Raw genomic sequence first — 19,498 nt, forward strand, 5'->3', positions numbered from 1 at the left:
TGTAATGTTTTTGTTATGTTTTACACAGTGAGGACAACAGAAATGTAAGAAAACCCAAGTGCAGCTAAATGCATCAATAATCGATTACAAATTAAATCGTAGCCCTATGAATCCTAATCGAATCGTGAGCTGCCTAAAGATTCCCACCTCTAGTTTGGGCTGCCATGGCATCTGCTGGTGTTGGTCCACTGTGTTTTCTGAAGTCTACAGTCAGCGCAGCCATCTACCAGGACATTTTAGAGACCTTCATGCTTTCTTCTGCTGACAAGCTTTATGGAGATGCTGATTTCATTCTCCAGCAGGACTTGGCACCTGCCCACACAGCCAACGGTACCAAAAGCTGGTTCAATGACCATGGTGTTACTGTGCTTGATTGGCCAGCAAACTGGCCTGACCTGAACCCCATAGAGGCATATGTAATAAGGTTTTAGCCTTATTCCAGCGTCTCCTACCAAAGAGGAAAAACATTTTAACTCTTTGCGGTATACGGTCACAAATGGGTGATCATTCTGAAAAAAATTCATTTTACTGTGTGCAGACACTGCACAACAGGCATACTATATTACCAGTCAAGTGGTGATACGATTTCTAATATTATGTTAAAGTTACATTCTGATTAAATTATTTAAAAAAAAACATTTAAAATGTCAATCCTTGGTAATTAGTAATAAAAAATCATTTCAAGCAGTTAGACTGTAATGTGGAAAAAAAATAGACAAAAACTGGATTTCCACTTTCTACTCTTGGTCCAAAATAGCTAGGTATAATAGCTTAGTTCATGCGCATCATTTAGCAAGCTTTAGGTAGCATTATTTAGCTAGCTATTTTGTTGACTAAAATGCTGACTAAAAGACTAAATAACTATGCCAAATACAGCTTAGCCAGTATTATGGTAAACCTCATCACTTACCAATAGGGGATGAGCCTTAAACCATGGCAATAACTTCTGTGGCCTGGTAGATTTTTCTCCTTGAAGCAGCTGCCATCTTGCCAAGCTTGTACAATTGCCTAAGTCACATTGTCTTTTGACTTAGGCAGAAATAAAACTGCCTAAGTCACACTCCTGACATAGGCAATATGCTGAAGGTGTAAAATCACATGATCTGTTAAACTGAGGATGTAGACGATTTTACCAGAGGTGGGCAGCATCATAAGGAGTTGATTTATTCCAAATAAAATCATTTTTGTCAAAAATGACTTAGGCAATTATTCTAAGAAGGCAACGATATAATTGGTCAGATAGTCATGATTACATGTCTTTTGCTCTAGTTGGTGAGTTTGGTGTTGTTGTTTTTTTTTTGTAGGTGCTGCCATTTTAGTTGTAAATATTGCTATTGCTTTCATTCATATTTTCTGAAACATTCCAGTACATTTCTGCCAAGGGTGTGCCTTTTTAATTCTTACTTCAACATTTGACAAACAAATTGTGATATATTTACTCCATTTTTGTGACATAACTAGAATATTTTCTTCTAACATAATGGTTAGCAAAACTAAACAAAAATAAATAACCTCCTCCTAACACAACTCTCTTTGTAGATGCATAAATTAGAAGATTTGGTCAACCTCTCAGTGATTCAGATGAGAGTATTGTGGAAGACACCGATTATGAGGATTCTATAAAGGATTATTCTGATGTGCAATCAGACATTGAAGTTGTTCCAAAGCTGAGAAGGGCAAAAAGCATTCAGGTATGACCCTGACACTTTAAATGCCAATAACTAAGTGACAGACCTTTCCCCTCTAAATCTGTCAACTGTCATTTATTTTGATGGTTAGTGAAAAAGGCTGACCACACACTCTTTTTACAGATGAGAAAAGTATCCAAATATTCTGATGCCCTCTACAATTCAAGTGATGACATTACAGAGGACACATCTACTTGGTCTAAGTCTGAGATGGCTTCACAAAGGCCAAAGAGAGGCTGCGTCCATCCTGTAAGTCTCCTAGCTACTTTTTCTGGGTAATCACTTTGAGGATCGTGCCCCCCAAACTTAAAACAGAGTTCCCTTACTGAAGTTCCAGACATGCTTATGGATGATGCAGTCTTAAAGACTATCATCAATGAGCATGTCTATTGCTCTTGTGAGTTTAATGTTTGAAGGTATTTTTATTCAATTTTTTAAGTTATTAATGTTATCTACCTAATATTGTAGTAGATTTGTGTTTTTTTTTTATAATATAAACTTATAAGTCAATTCTTTTTAAATTTGGCTTCCTTAGTCTGATGTAACGTAACAGCGTTTCTCTTAATATGTGAATTTTCTTGACTGAAAGCACCCTGAATTTTACTCATACCACTCTGAATGAACATAATTTTAACACATATTAAACTGCCTAGACAGTTATACATTTTAATCATATTTGGTATAAGGGAGGGAGGAGGTTGAGTTATTAATTTAGGTTTTCTTTTTCTTCTCAAGATGCAAAAGATTCTTGTAGGATCAGATGCCTCAAGTGCAGATAGTGGAGAGGAGTATATTCCAGGTCCCATGGAGGAGAGCACAGACAGTGACTGCAGCTTGGAAATACCCATGGCAAATAAGAATATGAAAAAAGTATCTACTATTCCAAAAAGATGCAAGTCTTCCAGTAAGGATAGGTTCAAGTCTTCCAGTCAGAGCCAGTTCAAGTCCTCCAGCCAGAGCCAGTTTGAGTCCTCCAGTCAGAGCCAGTTCAAGTCCTCCAGTCAGAGCCAGTTTGAGTCCTCCAGCCAGAGCCAGTTTGAGTCCTCCAGTCAGAGCCAGTTCAAGTCCTCCAGTCAGAGCCAGTTCAAGTCCTCCAGCCAGAGCCAGTTTGAGTCCTCCAGTCAGAGCCAGTTTGAGTCCTCCAGTCAGAGCCAGTTCAAGTCCTCCAGCCAGAGCCAGTTTGAGTCCTCCAGCCAGAGCCAGTTTGAATCCTCCAGTCAGAGGGGGTTTGAGTCTTCCAGTCAGAGCAGCAGCTTTGAAACAAACAATGGTCCTGCTGAAAGCACTTGTATGAATGAAGAGAAGGTGGGGCAAACATGTACTGATGAGCATGAGCTTGAAAACCATGAAAACAATGCATCTGTCTATGTTAATCCAGTTTTGAAGAAGGAGGATGGTTCAAGACGGTATAACAAGAAGCATCACTGCTTTTATTGTAAAAAAGTAGTTCAAAAAATGTCAAGACATTTGTTACGTAGCCACAATGATGAAATTGACGTTTCAAAAGCATTCAGTTTTCCAAAAAACTCAAAAGAAAGACGACTGCACTTAGATTTAATCAGAAACAAAGGAAACTTTGAACATAACACTGAAGTTTTGGAGAGCCAGAAAGGAAAGCTAATACCATTCAAGCAGCCAAAGAAAAAGACTGAGGGACAAAAATTTCTACATTGTGTGTACTGCTATGGACTGTTTACAAAACGAGTCATGTGGCGACATTTTCAGGTTTGCAAATTCAAGCCTCAGGACAAGACATCTAAACCAGGTAAAACAAGGATCCAGACACTGTGTGCTTTTGCTGAACCAGCTCCTCCTGGATTTAGTGATGCATACTGGAAGTTCTTGAATGATATGAATCAAGACGAGATTGCAATAGCTGTAAAGAAAGACCGCTACCTTCTGGAGTACGGCTACAGACTGTTCAAGAAGAACGAAAGGGTAATCAGCCAACACCAGCATATTCGACAAAAGCTGAGGGAGCTTGGCAGGCTGATACTGGCAGCAAAAAAAGTTGCACCAGCGAAGACTATAAAAGAACTTATAAAACCTGAAAAGTATGTTCATGTTGTCACTGCTGCAAGATGCTTAGCTGGATTCAGTGATGAAACAGGCAAATATAAATGTCCATCACTGGCTCGCAAAGTTGGACACAGCTTGCTTGCTTTGGCCATGTTTAAGAAGTCTGAAGGATTGAAGGCTAGAGATAAAGAAACAGTCCAAGACGCTGAGGAATTTGCACAGCTATACCAAGAAAGCTGGAAATTTGACATTGCAAGCCAAGCACTGATTCAGCTCGACCAGTCGAAGTGGAATTCTCCTCAACTCTTACCATTCACACAGGATGTCCAAAGTCTTCATGCCCAGTTGTCTGAAAAACAACAGCAACACTTAGATGCCCTGAAAGAAGAGGTTTCCCCCTCAAACTGGAAAGACCTGGCAAAAGTGACGCTGGCACAAGTTATCCTCTTCAACCGACGGAGAGAAGGAGAGGTATCCAAAATGCCCTTGTCTGTGTACTTGTCAAGAGACCTATCAGAAACGCATGAAGATGTTAACTTGGCCCTTACAGAACTTGAGCAGAAGCTTTGCAAACATTTTGTCCGGATAACCATTGTTGGAAAGAGAGGAAGGAAAGTTCCTGTTCTCCTCACTCCACTCATGAGGGAATCTCTTGATACTCTGGTTGAGAAGCGAGAAGAATGTGGGGTACTGACTGAAAATGGTTTCTTGTTTGCATTGCCTCATTCTGTCCACCACCTCAGGGGTTCTGACTGCATAAGACAGTTAGTGCATGAATGTAGTGATATCAAAAATCCCAAAGCTCTGACCTCAACAAAACTCAGGAAGCACATTGCAACACTCTCTACTGTTCTAAATCTGAAGAACACAGAACTTGACCAGCTGGCAGATTTCCTTGGGCATAACATTGATGTACACAGAAAGCACTACCGCCTTCCAGAGGGGACCCTCCAGCTCGCCAAAATAAGCAAAGTTCTTCTGGCATTGGAGCAGGGAAAGCTAGGCAAATACAAAGGAAAGAGCTTGGATGAAATTCACATCGATCCAAATGGTACTTAGTCATATATTCATAATCATATATATATATATATATATAATTTTTTTTTTTTTTTGTAAGGGACAGAGGTTTGAACAGGGCAAGTTTGTAGTGGTTAGAGTTTGACTATAACGGCACAATTTAAATTTAACTGTTTATTTAATCAGTCTAGCTGTTTATGTTCCCCTTGTTGTACTCTTGATTGTCAGAGGTGGATCACTACACTTTCAGCTGTCCAGCTCATTCATACAGTATTTTGTCAATTCACGTTTCAGAGACTGTTGAAATTGAAGCTTGTTCACAAGAGGACATGGAAGGTATGTGTGAGGCATTTTTGACACTGGTTATGAATTATCAGTCATTTGATTAGAATGTTTGGGTCTATATCTTCTTTGGCTATACAATGACAGCAGGTTCCCCTACTTAATGTCAATTATTGGGAATGCACATTTGGAAATAGGGAAAAGAGATGATATCACACAACATTTAGAGCTTTAACATATTTGGTGACTTTATAGACTCACCCTATATACTAAATTATCATGAAGAAAAGGATCAAATGCAGTCAGCTTACTGAAAGCTAGTTCTGTCTTGTTTATTTATTTTAACTTTTTTCTGTTGCCAGATGCCAGCATGGCAGAAGGCCAGGGGTCGGAAGATGAGACCATCATCACGTCATTACAAGAAAGGACTTTTGCCCAAAACCAAAGGAGGGAGTTTGCGAAAAAGAGGTAAGCTTCTTGAATTTATTCATGGGGAACAAGAGGAACTTGGTTCGTACAGTTTACAGATAAAACAAATTCAACAAACACAAACCAGTTATCACTTAGGTCATCTATGGAATATGTTGTGTTTGTAAAATTCTTAAAGGACCTTAAATAACTCTTTATTCATAAATTTAAAAAAATGCACATTTCTACAACAGCCCTCTTAATGGTGCAGAAGTAGGTGCAAAGGTTATTGTGTTGTTAGCAGGGGCTTAAGGGTAGAGGAAGAAATCCTTTTAGTCTGAGTGACAAGGAACTATATAGATGCACAGAGTACATGGGGGGCCTAGTGGGTGTTAGGTATGTGTTTCCTACTGCAATTTATGAGGTCTTCCTGTAAGTCTCTTGTGGATGCTGCAGAGAGGCTCCTGTCCCTGTCTGATGTTCATAGTCCTCACAATCTTGTTCAAGGGTTTCAGTTCAGCACTTGTTGCTCCAAACCACACTGGGTTGTTAAAGGGTTGGTAAAGGTTCCACAAAGCATCCATGAAAAGCTCAGAATACTTTTGACTGGCCCAAAAACTCTTTACTGAAAGTGAAAGCATTTACTGCTGCTCTTCAAAATAAGCTTGTCGTTGATTTGGTTGCCAAGATATCTACATACATACACTCTTAAAAATGCTTAGTTTTATAGCTTTTTACCTTCAGTGTCAGTTATAGTCGAGCTCCAAAAGGCATCTGCTTATATTGTCAGGCACAGGGCTTTATTCACGTGTATTCTCTTGAGCACCCCCTCAATATCCCTTGGTTGAAAACTCTACAAATATCAGTGTAAGCAGGCACATTGTACACGAGGTTGGTACTCAGTTCCTCCCACTCCAGTTCGAAGCTGCGCGTATGTTGGACTTCGGTGTTTGGAAAGCCAGTATGTCTTCACACCTTTCAAGACATCCCTGGTTTTGGTCTCTTGCAAACCTTTGTCTTAAAATTCCTGTATTATTTCATTATTTAGCCTGCCTTAAATAAGTTCAGCCTCAGTCCTGTGTCCTGAAGCAAAGGCTAATTTTTTTTGTGTCTTTCAAATTGTTAGTGGTCCTGGATTCTTATCATCATCACTTTTAATACAATAACCCTGTGTTTACAAAGATAATATGATTTGTGAGAACATCAATAGCTTCCTCCACACTTGTCTGAGAGATGAGCACTTCCCAGTCAGTGCAATCATTGTCTTGCAAGGTCTCAGTGGCCTCCTCATTGCATGGTTCCTTTTTAAAAATGGCCTTTCTTTGTACCCAGTTGCTGGCATTACAGAGACACAGGAGTCAGAAGATGCGGACAGTGTGACGCCACTGCCAGACAGCACATCTGCAGCATCTGCCCAAAACCAGAGAAGCTCTGCAAAAACTAGAGGTGAGCTAAGAAGAATCAGGCAGGTTAATGGACAAATTCTGCCTGTTTATCTGTTAAAGACACAGGCACCATGTACAAATTATATGAAATCTTTACTCTCTATTACTACAATTTTATAGTTGTCGCAATGACAAAATGAGGTATGCATGACAGACAAAAATGCAGCCAGCTTACCAAGAGCTACTTCATATTCATATTTTAGTCTATAGCTGTCTTGTAACTATTTTCTCTGACCAGATGGCAGTATACCAGAAGCTCAGGAATCAGAAGATGAGGCCAGCACCGCATCACTACAAGAGAGGACCTCTACAGCGTCTGCCCAAAACCAGACAAGGTTTTCAAAAAAGAGAGGTACGTTAAGAACACGGCAGGTTATTTGACTGTGCGACATTTAATATGCAACTTCAGTGCCTAGTGTGTAGTAAGCTAGATAGATGGAGTACAGTGAAAAAGCTAACTTCTATCAGACCAAGTTAGCCTGTAACTATCTGTTGCAATCAGAGGTGCAGGAACTATATCCACTAAATTTAATTCTCAACAAAATATGTTGTTTTTTTTAATAACTCTGACATGTTTTCCAATGAAATAATTGATCATAATTTCCTTTTCACTGCAAAAGTCAGCAAATTCATCAGAATAGTGTATGAACAGATATGCAAACCCACAAACTCTGTGTTAACAGGAAAAACGCATTTAAATTTCATGTAGTTGCGGATTGTGAATGTGATTGTGATTTATAGACAAGCTTGAAGCTCTGGTATCTGCATCATGGTATCACAGAGGCTACATGGCTTTCTATTACATGATCAAGTTTTAAGGCTGTGAAAACCACAGGTGAGGAGGAATATCCTAAATATGCATATATTTAAAGCTGGGAGAACTGTGGTGAGTTGTGGGATAAACAGATTTATTAATTATCTGTAAAATCCTCCATCTTGAAAAATAAAAACAGCTTTGAACATTTTGTTCCCAAGTTTTTAACTGATATTAAGAATCTCTGAATCAAGGAAAATAATAATAAATAAAAGCTCACTAAATGTCACCATCTTGGACATGCCCAATGTAATAAAATGTTGTTAGACATGTTAAACTTATTGGATTTACAGTTATCTCTACCTGATGCAGTAAAAAGAAATACACAAATTAGCTTCACTTTCAGAAAATAAATAATAAATTCACTTGATGACTCCTATTAATATATATGATCTGCATGCTTTGGGGAAATTCTCTGTTGAGTCTCTGTTAGTCTGGTATTTGCAGTCTCATCTTTGTTGTGCTTTAAGTAACTAAAGCACATGGCTGTAAGTCAGATTAAAAAACCAGTTACAGGAGTTTAAAACCAGAGATCCCTCAGCTACATTCTAACTAGGAGCCATAGATCTGGAAACATGTTTGTAATCACTTTAACCTGGACAACATCATTTTATCAGTCTAATTTCTTCTGATATTTAACACAGTATAGCTTACTTAAGGCCTACTCAGTTTACCTGCCCCACCTGTGCTGAATTTCATTTTGTTTTATTTCAGTGTTTATTTTTTTTAGTAATAAAGGCAAGCACTTCAATACAAACTAGCAAAAAGCAATATAATAAATGAAAAGGAGCAGAAAGAAGAATAAGCTTATATGATCAGCCCCCTTTTTACCAGACAGTAATTAACAATGTAGATAATAAAACACAAAAACTTTAAATCAAATAGCTGCAGGGCCAAAGAAGCCCTCACTTCCCTCTATAAGAAACATGGATTCAACCTACACTTTATCTGGAAAAGAAGGTAAAAAAAAATGAATCCAAAAATACTACAGAGACAGAACCAAACTTTGCTTCAAGATCTCATCAGATCTTCTTAACATGATGGTTTTTATTCTAATTTTAAAGATGAAGTTTGATTTAGTTTCTTTGGTTTCTCTGTCCAGCTTGTTCCATAAACTGACTCCTCTCACAGAGATGATTAAATAAATAAGGAAAGATAGGTCATCATGTATTTGGTCTCAGTTAACAAATTTCCAATCTTGATTCAAAGCTAGCACCCATATACGTATACATATACACAAGTACATATGCATATACACACTAGGGATGTAACGATAACTGGTATAACGATAACCTGACATGCCAGATGGATGTGTGAAACACAGCTTCAATAGGAAACGTCTGAGAAAAGGCAGAGGAGTTGAAAAAAACTCGGAGTGTGATTGGATGAACGTTCTGTCTGTCGCATCTCTACGGGCCAGTAAGAGAAACAAAACACGTGACGTAGCAGTTATCAAGCTGCGCGTGTGCAGCTACTAAGGATTAACGCGAAACATGGCGACTGTAGTCATGTAAGTACTCGACTTTTGTCGTTTTTTAAAAGAAACAACTCACTGCTGTTCTTTGTTCTTCTTTTAACAAAGAAATGTCAAGTTCTGATAAACTGGCGCTTTAGCAGCATCCACGCTAATCTCTTCCTCCATAACTGCACCAGCTCTTGCTGCTGCTTGTTAACGTCACGACTCTGCTGCGCCTGAAAGCACTGCCCCTTGTCGCTGATTGGTCCTGTCACTTTTTAATCGGGCCCAAACGTTTCAGATGGGTGCTTAACAAGATGGATTCACCAGTGAAAAACAAGGAAACGGGCGTGTCCATCTGCTTTGCAAGGTTAGTATAACGATAAACCGTGATAAAATTTGTGACGGTTATTGTTACCATTTCAAATTTTAATTATCGTCAAAACTGTGTTTGATTACCACACTTTAAAAAACTCACAGTGATACTGCTTAATTCATGGAGAAGCAGCAGCAGCTCTCTCAGAAGCGGGTGTGCATGTGCAGTTTGAACAGACACTGCTCTGCAGATTATAATTCATACTATTACATTTGCTTTTCCCTTATTTACAGAGTGGGCATGCAGCAGTACTTTCTGAACATTTTGAGCACAGTTCAACAATGCGATGATAATGATAACCATGATAGTTTTGGTCACATAACTGTGATATGAAATTTTCATATCGTTACATCCCTAATACACACAGGTGTGCATACCAACACATAGACACATGTGCCTACATGTAGGTACATATAAAACAAAATAAACAAGTGAATAGAGGCAAAACAACTCGTAATTGAGCAAGTGGGCTAATCTCATTTCATTCATCCTTCAACAGGATAAATACCCTGCATTCAATTAGTAGTAAGTACAGACATAGAGGAGTCACGTTGATAGTTTGAGATAGTTAATTATAGGTCTCCATCTTTTCAAAAAAAAAAAATCAAATTCAATTGTGTTTTAGCTGTTATTTTTTTCCATTGATTATATGGACACTATCTTTTTATGCCATTGTTGTATTGTGGGAGGGTGTGGGTTACGCCAAGATAAGGTGATCATCTTCCATGCAATCAGTAAGAGTGTATGCAATACATAATTTTTCTGATTATTTACCAATCCCACTAGGGTCAAGCCTATAATATAGTACCTAGGGTCTAGGGTTAAATCAATGCCTAAGATGGATAGTATCTCTGAGTGGATACTTTGCAAACAAGATTTCAATCTTAAGAACTTCCAGAAGATATGTGTATGGTCTCCAATTTGATCCCTCCAACATAAATTTGTTATTCTTTGATCATATTTAGAAACAATATTGGCTGTTCTAAAAAATCTTATTAACAGTTTCCAACTAAATTTTTTTCCAGGCTGGGCTGTTGGTGATTTTATGGGTTCTCTCACACACCTCCTCCAAGTCTTTTTCCTCAATAATCGCATTTCATTCCGGTTCCTATTTCTCCTTAATTTCTGAAGTATTCCCTGTTATAAAAGATTGCAAACATTTATACACTTTTGATATTATTTTAACGCTGTCCTTCTCTAAGATGGAACTAATTCATTTTGATTCCAGTGGGGCCGGTGTTTTTCTTAATGCATCCCAATCTTTATGTGACATGAGATAGCTTCTGACTTGTAAATATTTGAAATGGTCCTTATGGCTGAGCCCATATTTATCTTTCAAATAATTTAATATTACACCCTTCAAATAGCTGATGGATTGCAATGATCCCTTTCTTTGCCCTGCCCTGAAAAACCAGGTCCATCCTATTCGGCAGAAAAGGTGCATGAGAGCTAGAGCTTTCTTCTAGTTCTGCGTCCTGTTTTGACGCAAAAAGCTATCGATACTGGGGTGGCTATTGTGTACCCTTGAAAACATACTCTGTTTGGTTTCCATACATGTGAATGTAAAACATTTTATTGTGAAATATTTTAAACATGTCTGCCATCACATAAAACACACACAAAAAAACAACCCTAAGTGCCCTCTTTGATAAAAAGACCTCCAAAAAACCATTGGGATGACTAAGAAAATATACAAAATATACAGACTCCTTAATATTAGTTATGTCAGCCCAACCCTGCTGTACTTTGGGCAGAAAATTCAATTTCTCTGTGGTGCACAATGAGTAAAAATGCAACAAACCATCACTTAAAAAGTCTGTCATGTTGCTGGGTGGGCATCGCTCTTCTGCATGCTCGCTGTGGCTTCCTGAGGTATTGTCCTCTCACCAGGTCTATTCTCATTTACCGGTTTATAGCATTCCACCCTCCACCTAAAATAAGATGAGGGGAGTCTGGATTTTGCCCTGAAACTTAACATTATTCTTTAATGTCTCTATTACAACAAATGTCTCACCATGTGATCTCAAGTGCTCACCAATGTGTGTGTCTGGGGACCTTGAAGCGAGTTAAGGAACCGTAGTCATAATGAAGGTGGTTCTTGTGCCCCTTCTGAATGATTGTTGGTACCTGCATGGATTGATTGATGAGCCAAAGATTTTCCTCGTACCTTCTGTATTGTCCATCCTAAATACTGCTGATCCCTCTCAAGTAAGTCCTGGTCAGAAACCTCCTTGTTGATCTCCAGTTCAGTCGGAGTTGGCTGGGCCTCCCCGATAGAGCGAAGATCCTTGTACCAGAGTCCAAAAAAAGTTAAAGCAGGGCTGGGTAAAGGCAGTGTGCCTTGATGTCTTTCCTCTTCAACATTTTGATCACCTCTCTAAATGTTTTTCTCTTTCTTTGAACTTCCACTGAGTAGTTGTGATCAAAGTAGACATTCAGACTCTGGAACCGGATGGTCCACTGCTCCCAAGCCTGCGGTAATATTGTTTGTTTTACTCTGTAGTCAGTAAAACGTATGATTACCAGTCGTGGAGGGGCACTCAGCCCCCTCTGCATTGTTGCAGCTGATCTGTGAGCTCTCACTATGTTGATGTCGAGATTGTCAGGGAGTTTTAATGAGGAAAGTAAAAAGTCAACTAGAAATGCGTGGATGTTTTCTCTTTCCGCAGATTCTCTGTTGGAAAATTCTGATATTATTGCATCTCTGAGCACTGTCCAAATGATTGATGTTAGCTGTTATACTAGCCTCCTTTCTGAGCAGGTGTGCCAATGTCCTCTCCTGCTGTGTGCTCCTGTCCTCCGTCTCACTCACCCTTTGCTTCGTTGGGGTGATTCTTTCATTCAGCATATCAATTCTCTGTTTTATCGCACTCACCAATGATTCGAGTCTTTCGAGTGAGGCTTTAGTGTCTTTGAAAGAGTGGTTATTCTCTTGTTGGAGGCTCCTTAGTTCGGTTAGCATCTCCAATACTCCACTAGCATGCTTGTTAGTCTCCTGTGGGGATGAATGCTGTTGCAGTGCTGCTGGCGTCGCTGCCTCTGGTCTGACTCTTGGATCTCTTAAATGCTCACGCCGCGCTTCGCTTTTGTTCGGGTTTTATTGTTGTTGTGTTTAAGTATTCTGTTAATTTGCTCTGACTCTGTAGTCTGGTTTCCATTTGTTGAAGTATAATAGGGCTATTTAACTTCTCGGCCCGGCAGAGTGGAGTAAGTAACTCAGGCATTGGATGTGAGGTCACCAGAAGTTGACTAGTAGCACTAGACCCTGGCAACACATCACTCCGACCCTCATCCACCTCCACTGGCTCCCTATCAAGTCCCGTATCAACTACAAAGTCCTCCTCCTCACATACAAATCTCTCCATGCTCTGGCTCCCCAGTACCTTTCTGATCTCCTCCATCCATACACACCATTCCACAACCTTCGATCTTCAGACACCGGCTTACTTTCCATGCCCAAAACCAAACTCCGAACCTATGGAGACAGAGCCTTCAGTGCTGCAGCCCCCACCCTCTGGAACACTCTTCCTGCAGACATTCGTAGCGCTCCATCTCTGGACATTTTCAAAAAACGTCTCAAGCACCACCTGTTCACCACAGCCTACAGTCTTCACTAAACCACCCTTACACTCATCCTACCTTCACATAGTTTGTCCAGGTCTATGTGTTCCTGTAAAGCCCTTGGGTTTCTTGAAAGGCGCTATATAAATTCAAGATATTATTATTATTATAGTATATATAGCTTTTTATTATACTGTTTATTATTCCCCATGTAGCTAGTATTTTTATTGTTTTCTTATTATCCATACTAACTTATTTTTATATTTCTTATGCCTATTTTCTGCCTCTTTTGTTATTATTTTTAAAAGAATCTAAATAACTTTTTTTCTTTTTTGAAAGAGTTTTTCAATCCTTATGCCATCACTTGTTTGTCAGTCACATTCTTCTGGGCAAGACATTGGATTTTACAGTTTTTTCATATAAACCTATCGATATTTCCAAAATGTCCAATTTCTGTTTTTAGGTCCTCATTTAATGTCATCAGTGCTGCTTGTGACCTGTTTCTTTTGAATATCTCCTTTTGATGGCTATATCAGTACAGTCATGGTTTTTATAAACAGCAAAGAGAGGCAGATGGTCACTCATATCTGTCATCAGTATCCCACACTCCACTTTGTCTGCTGTTGTATTTGTAAAAATATTATCTATAACAGCTGCACTCTGTGATGTAATTCTTGTTGGTTATGTAATTACTGGAAAAAGACTCAAACTTAACATTGAATTTATGAAGTCAGTTGATGACCTCAAATCACAAGGATTTTCTAGATCAATATTAAGTCCTCATATAGAAAAACAGCCTTATTATAAGTTCTGTCAAACATCTCCATAATTAGATCTATAAATGACTCTACACAGGTACCTGCTGCTCTGTAGACGCAACTGTAACTCATGTGTGGGGGACCAGGTTAAGTCTTTCTGGGCAAGTGGGCAAATTATGTTTTGCGCATGGCAGTGGAAACACTGCACACCCAGTAGGTGAACAGTGACATGGGATTAACTTGGGTCCCTTTAAGATGCTGTGTCTATTTGATGAATTATTTCATGGATTAATTATGTGACTTTTGTAGTAACAGGGAAATGAAGGACATCAGTTTGATAAAGGGGACATGTCAGAAGTTTTGAAAAAAAAACAAGAATTTGTTCTGTTGTAACCCTGGTAGGAGTACAACAAAAACTGAAGCCTTTTTGGTCTGCATATGAATGAACAATACTCTGCATTTTGAACATTTATTAGCACATAGTGGGGTGGATAATATTCGAAATCTGGGCTTGATTAAGCCATTGATAAGCTATTTAAAAGCCCTCCGTCACCTGGCCTTTAATAGATTTTAGTTCTGTGACACCTAGGGGGTTGTGTGTGCAAGAGGTATTTAGTTAAAGGTGCAGTGTGTAATATTTAGCCTATTAGCATTTAGCAAAACAAGCTTGGTTAAAATGAAACATAACATTTATAAGTAGATTGATCTAAATTAGTGCTGACATCTGATAACACATTTTTTAAATTTATGTTTTAAATTAACTCAGAATAAGCCTTTTATTCATACATAGGGAGGGTCCCCTCCAAGGACGCTGCCATCTTGGATTTTTGCATTTTGCCTGTTTCTATGGCACCATAGAAGGAACCAAATAACAGTTAAGCATGTATTGATTTTTAAACTTCACTTGTTTCCACAGTTATCACCAGAGAAATGAGCATCACACTCCAGAATTGACTGTTAGATGTTGATAGTCCCATTTTTACACACCTTTAATGGTTGGTAAAACTATGTATTTTTCCTGACTGTGGGACAGTCCTGTATGGTCTCAACCAAGTCAGTACTTCATTGGATGACCAATGGAATCAATCTGATAGTGTTTCAGTTCTAGTTAGAAGTTAAAGTTCTTACAACTCTGTAACTTGTCCTTTTCATGCCCATTTAGGTAAACAAACTGTTGTTAAAAGAACCTGGACACCAGAGGAATGTGCTGCAGTAGAACGCCATTTAAAGAAATTCATTCTGATGAACCAAGTCCCAGGGAAGGAGGACTGTCAGCGCTGCATCTCTGCAGAACCTCAAGCCCTGAAGAGTCGAGACTGGAGGGCAGTGAAGTACTTTGTTAAAAATCGAATTGCTTCTCTGCGAAGAAAGTTAGAGTGAAAGTGTTTCTCTGTACAGGGTAAAAGATAGGCTTGTAGGAGGAAGTGCTATAATATTTGAGATAGCCCTACTGGAGGCAGAACAGAACACGAAAATGTTTTTATATTCTCTGAAGTCTCATATATATAAAATAGATTCTTGCATTATAACGTACACTGAGCTCAGGTGCATCAACTTCCCACTCAGTCTGACTATTTATTTCTGAAATTATTCAGTGAATGTGCTGCAGTATTCATAAATATAACCACTTTACATTAAAATGTTTATTCCAGAATCTACTTAATATATCTGAGACTGTAGAGCATCTGAAAACATGTTTGTGCTCTGTTTTACCTCCAGTAAGGGCATCTGAAATACTAAAGCTGTCAAAGTTGCCAATGTTATCATGTTTTTATGTTATTATATTTTGTTCTTATCAACACAAGGAGCTGTCAGACTGCTTTCCTGTAATCAAAGCTCACAGTAATAATCAGCAGTTGATTCATGTTCAGCAGGTGATTGTTTTTTGATCATCACTGCCCTGTCTACCCAATGTGAGGAGAGAAGATGCAGGATGTAAACCTCTGATGCAGCCTTGCAGTATTTTGTTAATAAAAAACCTATAGAAACAACTGATATCTCCATCTAGTTTTTGGTCCCTGCAAAGGTAGAAGGACTAGAAATATCTGTGTGTGTGTGGAAGTGGATCCCACAAGTGACAAATGCTAGAAACGTGTCCCATAAGTGACCAAAAAAACTAGCACAGAGAAAAAAAGTTTAGAATATGGCTAACCTAAAGTGATTGAAAATTTTGTTGATTTTTTTTAAGCTTGCCTGATTTTTTACAGAGGTCTAAAAAATTAGCACAGGAAAAAAGTTTAGAATATGGCTAACCTAAAGTGACTGAAAATTTTGTTATTTTTTTTTAAGCTTGCCTGATTTTTTTACAGTGGTCTGGGACCAAAGGAAAGGGTGGGCCCCACAATTGGGTAAAAAACGTGGGGCCCCGCAAAGTGACAAATACGAGTAAGTGTGTGTGTGTGTGTGTATGGGTGGGGGGCCCCGCAAAGTGACAAATACGAGTAGGGGTGCGTGTGTGTGTGTGTGCGTGCTCATGTATCTCTTTAACTGTTAACTTCCTTTTTCTTTTTAACGGTCATTTTCTAGTCATTCAGGCATTCTGCTCTGTCCTTTTTATTAGATTGACACGTCCATTTAAGGAGAGTGGGAGGGAGGATCACTGAGTAAATTCCGATTTAGATAGCTGTAGTAGTGGGCCAGAGCATGTGAGCGGAGCGGAGCGGGGAGCACGAGCGGAAGGATTTTGGCCAGTGCGCGGAGCTGTTTTTTTTTTTCAAAAAAGCTGGACCGGCACCTTATCTTGCGCTCCATCCCGCTCCAATTTCGCTCCGTTACCGCTCACACCATGCGTCTGAAGCATGTCTCACCCAGAATGCATCTGTATATAATTAGCTGCTCCGACGCCAACACTGTTTTCTGTAGGCAACTGAACGACAACTCGACATACTAATATTAACACCATCGTCATTTTTTAAAAACATCAGTATTTCCCAGTGTCTGAAACCGAGAAGATGGTAATAACAGATTAGCACCTTCATTGCCACTGTGAGAGGATTTACAGACGTATCTTTTTCTTGGTCTTTTACGAGATAAAGTGTCTAATTTCTCTCCTATCCACTGAATGCAATGCGCTTCCGTCTTTTCGTTGAGTGAGCGGTGAGTGATTTGAGTGAAAGGCGGAGCGATAATTAGCAGAGCGGCGTGAATCCCCTCTGAGCGGACGAGCGGGCTCAAGGAACAGCTCCGTGAGCGAGGAGCGGGAGATCTCATCGCTCCACCCCGCTCACATGCTCTGTAGTGGGCTGAAATTTTTTACGAAAAGTTCTGAAAATGACTTTGTCGATGGCCCACCCATTTTAGGCTCGGGCCCAACCATTGTGACCCAGGCCCATAGTAATTTCGGACACAGCATTAGTTTTCATTCTGGCTGTTCATCCAATAAGCAGCCTGAGGAAAGCTTTGAGTGAAAGCTTCTCAGCCAATCAGAGGATTGTACCCCACATGTGGACTCTGAAGCCTGCCCACGGGCTGCATCGTCACCAGCAAGTGATCCAATGAAGTGAATGATAATGCTGCGCAAGCTCTTCAAGCAGCAAGCTCAACGAGACTGACACAGACGGTAACTTTAGCTATTAGCTAATATTAAACGTCAACATGGCAAAGCAAAGCAGCTCGTTTTATTTAAATTCACTGAGAAACGCTCCGAGGAGCAGGAGGAGGAAACTCCTGCCATTTTAAATAAAGATACAAGTGACGAGTTACCATCCAGCTTGGCCGCCCTCTCCCCATCATGTCCTCGTAGCCACCCCCTGACACCAGCAATGCAAGTAACATGCTAACGTTATCGTTAGTTTCTGGCTGTCTGTATGCTGAGTTTCCGTTAGCCGGCATTTGCCGGTCATTGGCCGGTAAAAAGGGCGGAAGTACGGCGGATGAAAATATAACAGGTCAAAATGTCCGGCAGAAAACATGCAAATGACCAGATAAGTAAATATTGAATACTTGCATATTGTATTTTGTGCAACCTAGAAGATATTGTGGCGATCCAGGAAGTAGTCGCCTACTGTGTAAATCTACCTACTGTGTGTGTAAATCTGTGTTAAAAAATAAATGAAAGCTATTCATGCTCAGTGCGTGAGGGCTTGTGAAACGCATTCAATTTGTCTAGCGCCATTCCTCATCACAGCTTGCCACAATATGTTGCGAGAATGCGTTAATACAAACTAAAAGTTGCCTAATCTTACTACATCTACTGTCCTGCGGTGCTGGGGTTGTTCATCTCCTCAGACGGCAAGCACATGGCTAATTGTATATGCACAATGACGTCAAAGCGAATCTATCTCTCTACTGCGCCTGCTCATTACTGCTGGAGACTGCAGGGAAAGTTTGACCAGAGCTTTTTCATAAAGCAGAATTTTAATCTAAGTGAGGTTTTCCTGGTTAACCAAAGGCTTAATATCATCAGCGGTATGGAGGGATTTTGAGTAGTGTCAAAGCTGTGAGCTTCGTAAACACCAATGCAGCAGCAGAGACAGAGAGAGGCCTACGCTAATTAGCAGAAGTAGTCTTGGATAAGCCGTCAATGAGAGAAGGACTGGACCGGACTATCTGCTGTGGAGCTTTTATCTTTTCGGGACTAGTCCAAATAAAACCAGGATGGTTGGATTTACTGCTTTATTGGAGGTTACAGTGATATCATCATGAAGACTGATATTAGCAACTGATGGTAAGACTCATTTTTCATTGAAATGTAGAGTTCTAACGCAGTGTCCAGTTAGCAGAGCACTTTTGTTATGTGTTTGGATGCTTCGTTGTTGTCGGTGGAGGATGGTATTTGGCTGTTTTAAGCTCCTTGGTTATGTTAGCGGCCAGCTTAGATGTGCTAACAGGCTAACGGTGCTAATTTGAAGCTAACCCCCTGACTGCGGGTTTCAGGAAAAGCGCGCAGCTTTCTTTTTGATACTTTAAACCACTTACACAAAGAAAAAATAGAGAAAGTCTCTGTGCAGCCATTTCCAGGGTCTCATCATGTGTACATGTCTACCAGTCTGTAATAACAGGGTAATAATTACTCAGGTTTACTGTTGGCTTGGTTTCTACTGTCTGGGTTTTGGGTCAGGTCTGGAAATAAAAATGTGTCCTCAGTCCCGCTTAGCGCAGACTTGTATCGATGTATCACAGAATATCAGATTTATGTGTTTTGCTGCTGTTAATGCTGCGAAATAATGTTAAAGCAAATGTCCGGTGGTTGTTCTAAATGGCCGGAATTCTTGAGGACTGCCGGTCATTTTGACCAGGGACGAAAAAAGTCTAGCGGAAACGCTGGTGTATGCACAATTTCTGGAGTAAAAATAATATTGGCAGTAGGCAGAGGTAACTTATGATAGCGTTATGGTGTATGTCTTTGTCCGCTTCAGCACTGAGCTGAGGACAGCGACACAAGCGCCACACAGGTAGGCTACTGGGTCTCTGTCCTCAGTACCGCAGAAAAAGCACTGAAACGGAGATGAAGGGGAACCCTTTTTTTGGCTTATTTTAACTGGCCCATCCAGTTTTCTGGAGGCCCACCCACAATCAAAATCCTGGCGCGGCTAGTGCTTGCAATTCTCGTAAAATCTCATCGAAGACGAAGGCAACAGATGAAAGTTCAGAGGCAAAGTCCGAATGTATGGCAAAAGCTACATTTAAGAGTGTAAGTATTAGGGATGCACCGATCCACTTTTTTTCAGTTCCG

At 39.8% G+C, this 19,498-nt stretch overlaps 1 protein-coding gene across 1 annotated transcript; it reads left to right on the forward strand.

The window, feature by feature from the left end:
- The first annotated feature begins 1,565 nt into the window (after positions 1-1,565).
- Positions 1,566-15,956, forward strand: LOC121524831. Its single transcript, XM_041810345.1, has 9 exons — positions 1,566-1,691; positions 1,812-1,937; positions 2,424-4,758; positions 5,019-5,060; positions 5,369-5,474; positions 6,281-6,375; positions 6,747-6,860; positions 7,098-7,211; positions 14,987-15,956. The coding sequence occupies exons 2-9, from the start codon at positions 1,812-1,814 to the stop codon at positions 15,202-15,204; spliced, it is 3,150 nt and encodes a 1,049-aa protein (XP_041666279.1). The 5' UTR covers positions 1,566-1,691; the 3' UTR covers positions 15,205-15,956.
- Positions 15,957-19,498: the final 3,542 nt, after the last annotated feature.

This window comes from Cheilinus undulatus, linkage group 17 (assembly GCF_018320785.1).
Source record: "Cheilinus undulatus linkage group 17, ASM1832078v1, whole genome shotgun sequence".
NCBI classification, from domain to species: domain Eukaryota; kingdom Metazoa; phylum Chordata; class Actinopteri; order Labriformes; family Labridae; genus Cheilinus; species Cheilinus undulatus.

Bases quoted from the DNA above. Each gene is read 5' to 3' on its own strand.
- LOC121524831 (XM_041810345.1), top strand. From the start codon at position 1,812: ATGAGAAAAGTATCCAAATATTCTGATGCCCTCTACAATTCAAGTGAT. The intron at 5,061-5,368 runs GTATGTGTGAGG...TTCTGTTGCCAG, and splicing joins TTCACAAGAGGACATGGAAG to ATGCCAGCATGGCAGAAGGC. The intron at 6,861-7,097 runs GTGAGCTAAGAA...TTCTCTGACCAG, and splicing joins AAGCTCTGCAAAAACTAGAG to ATGGCAGTATACCAGAAGCT.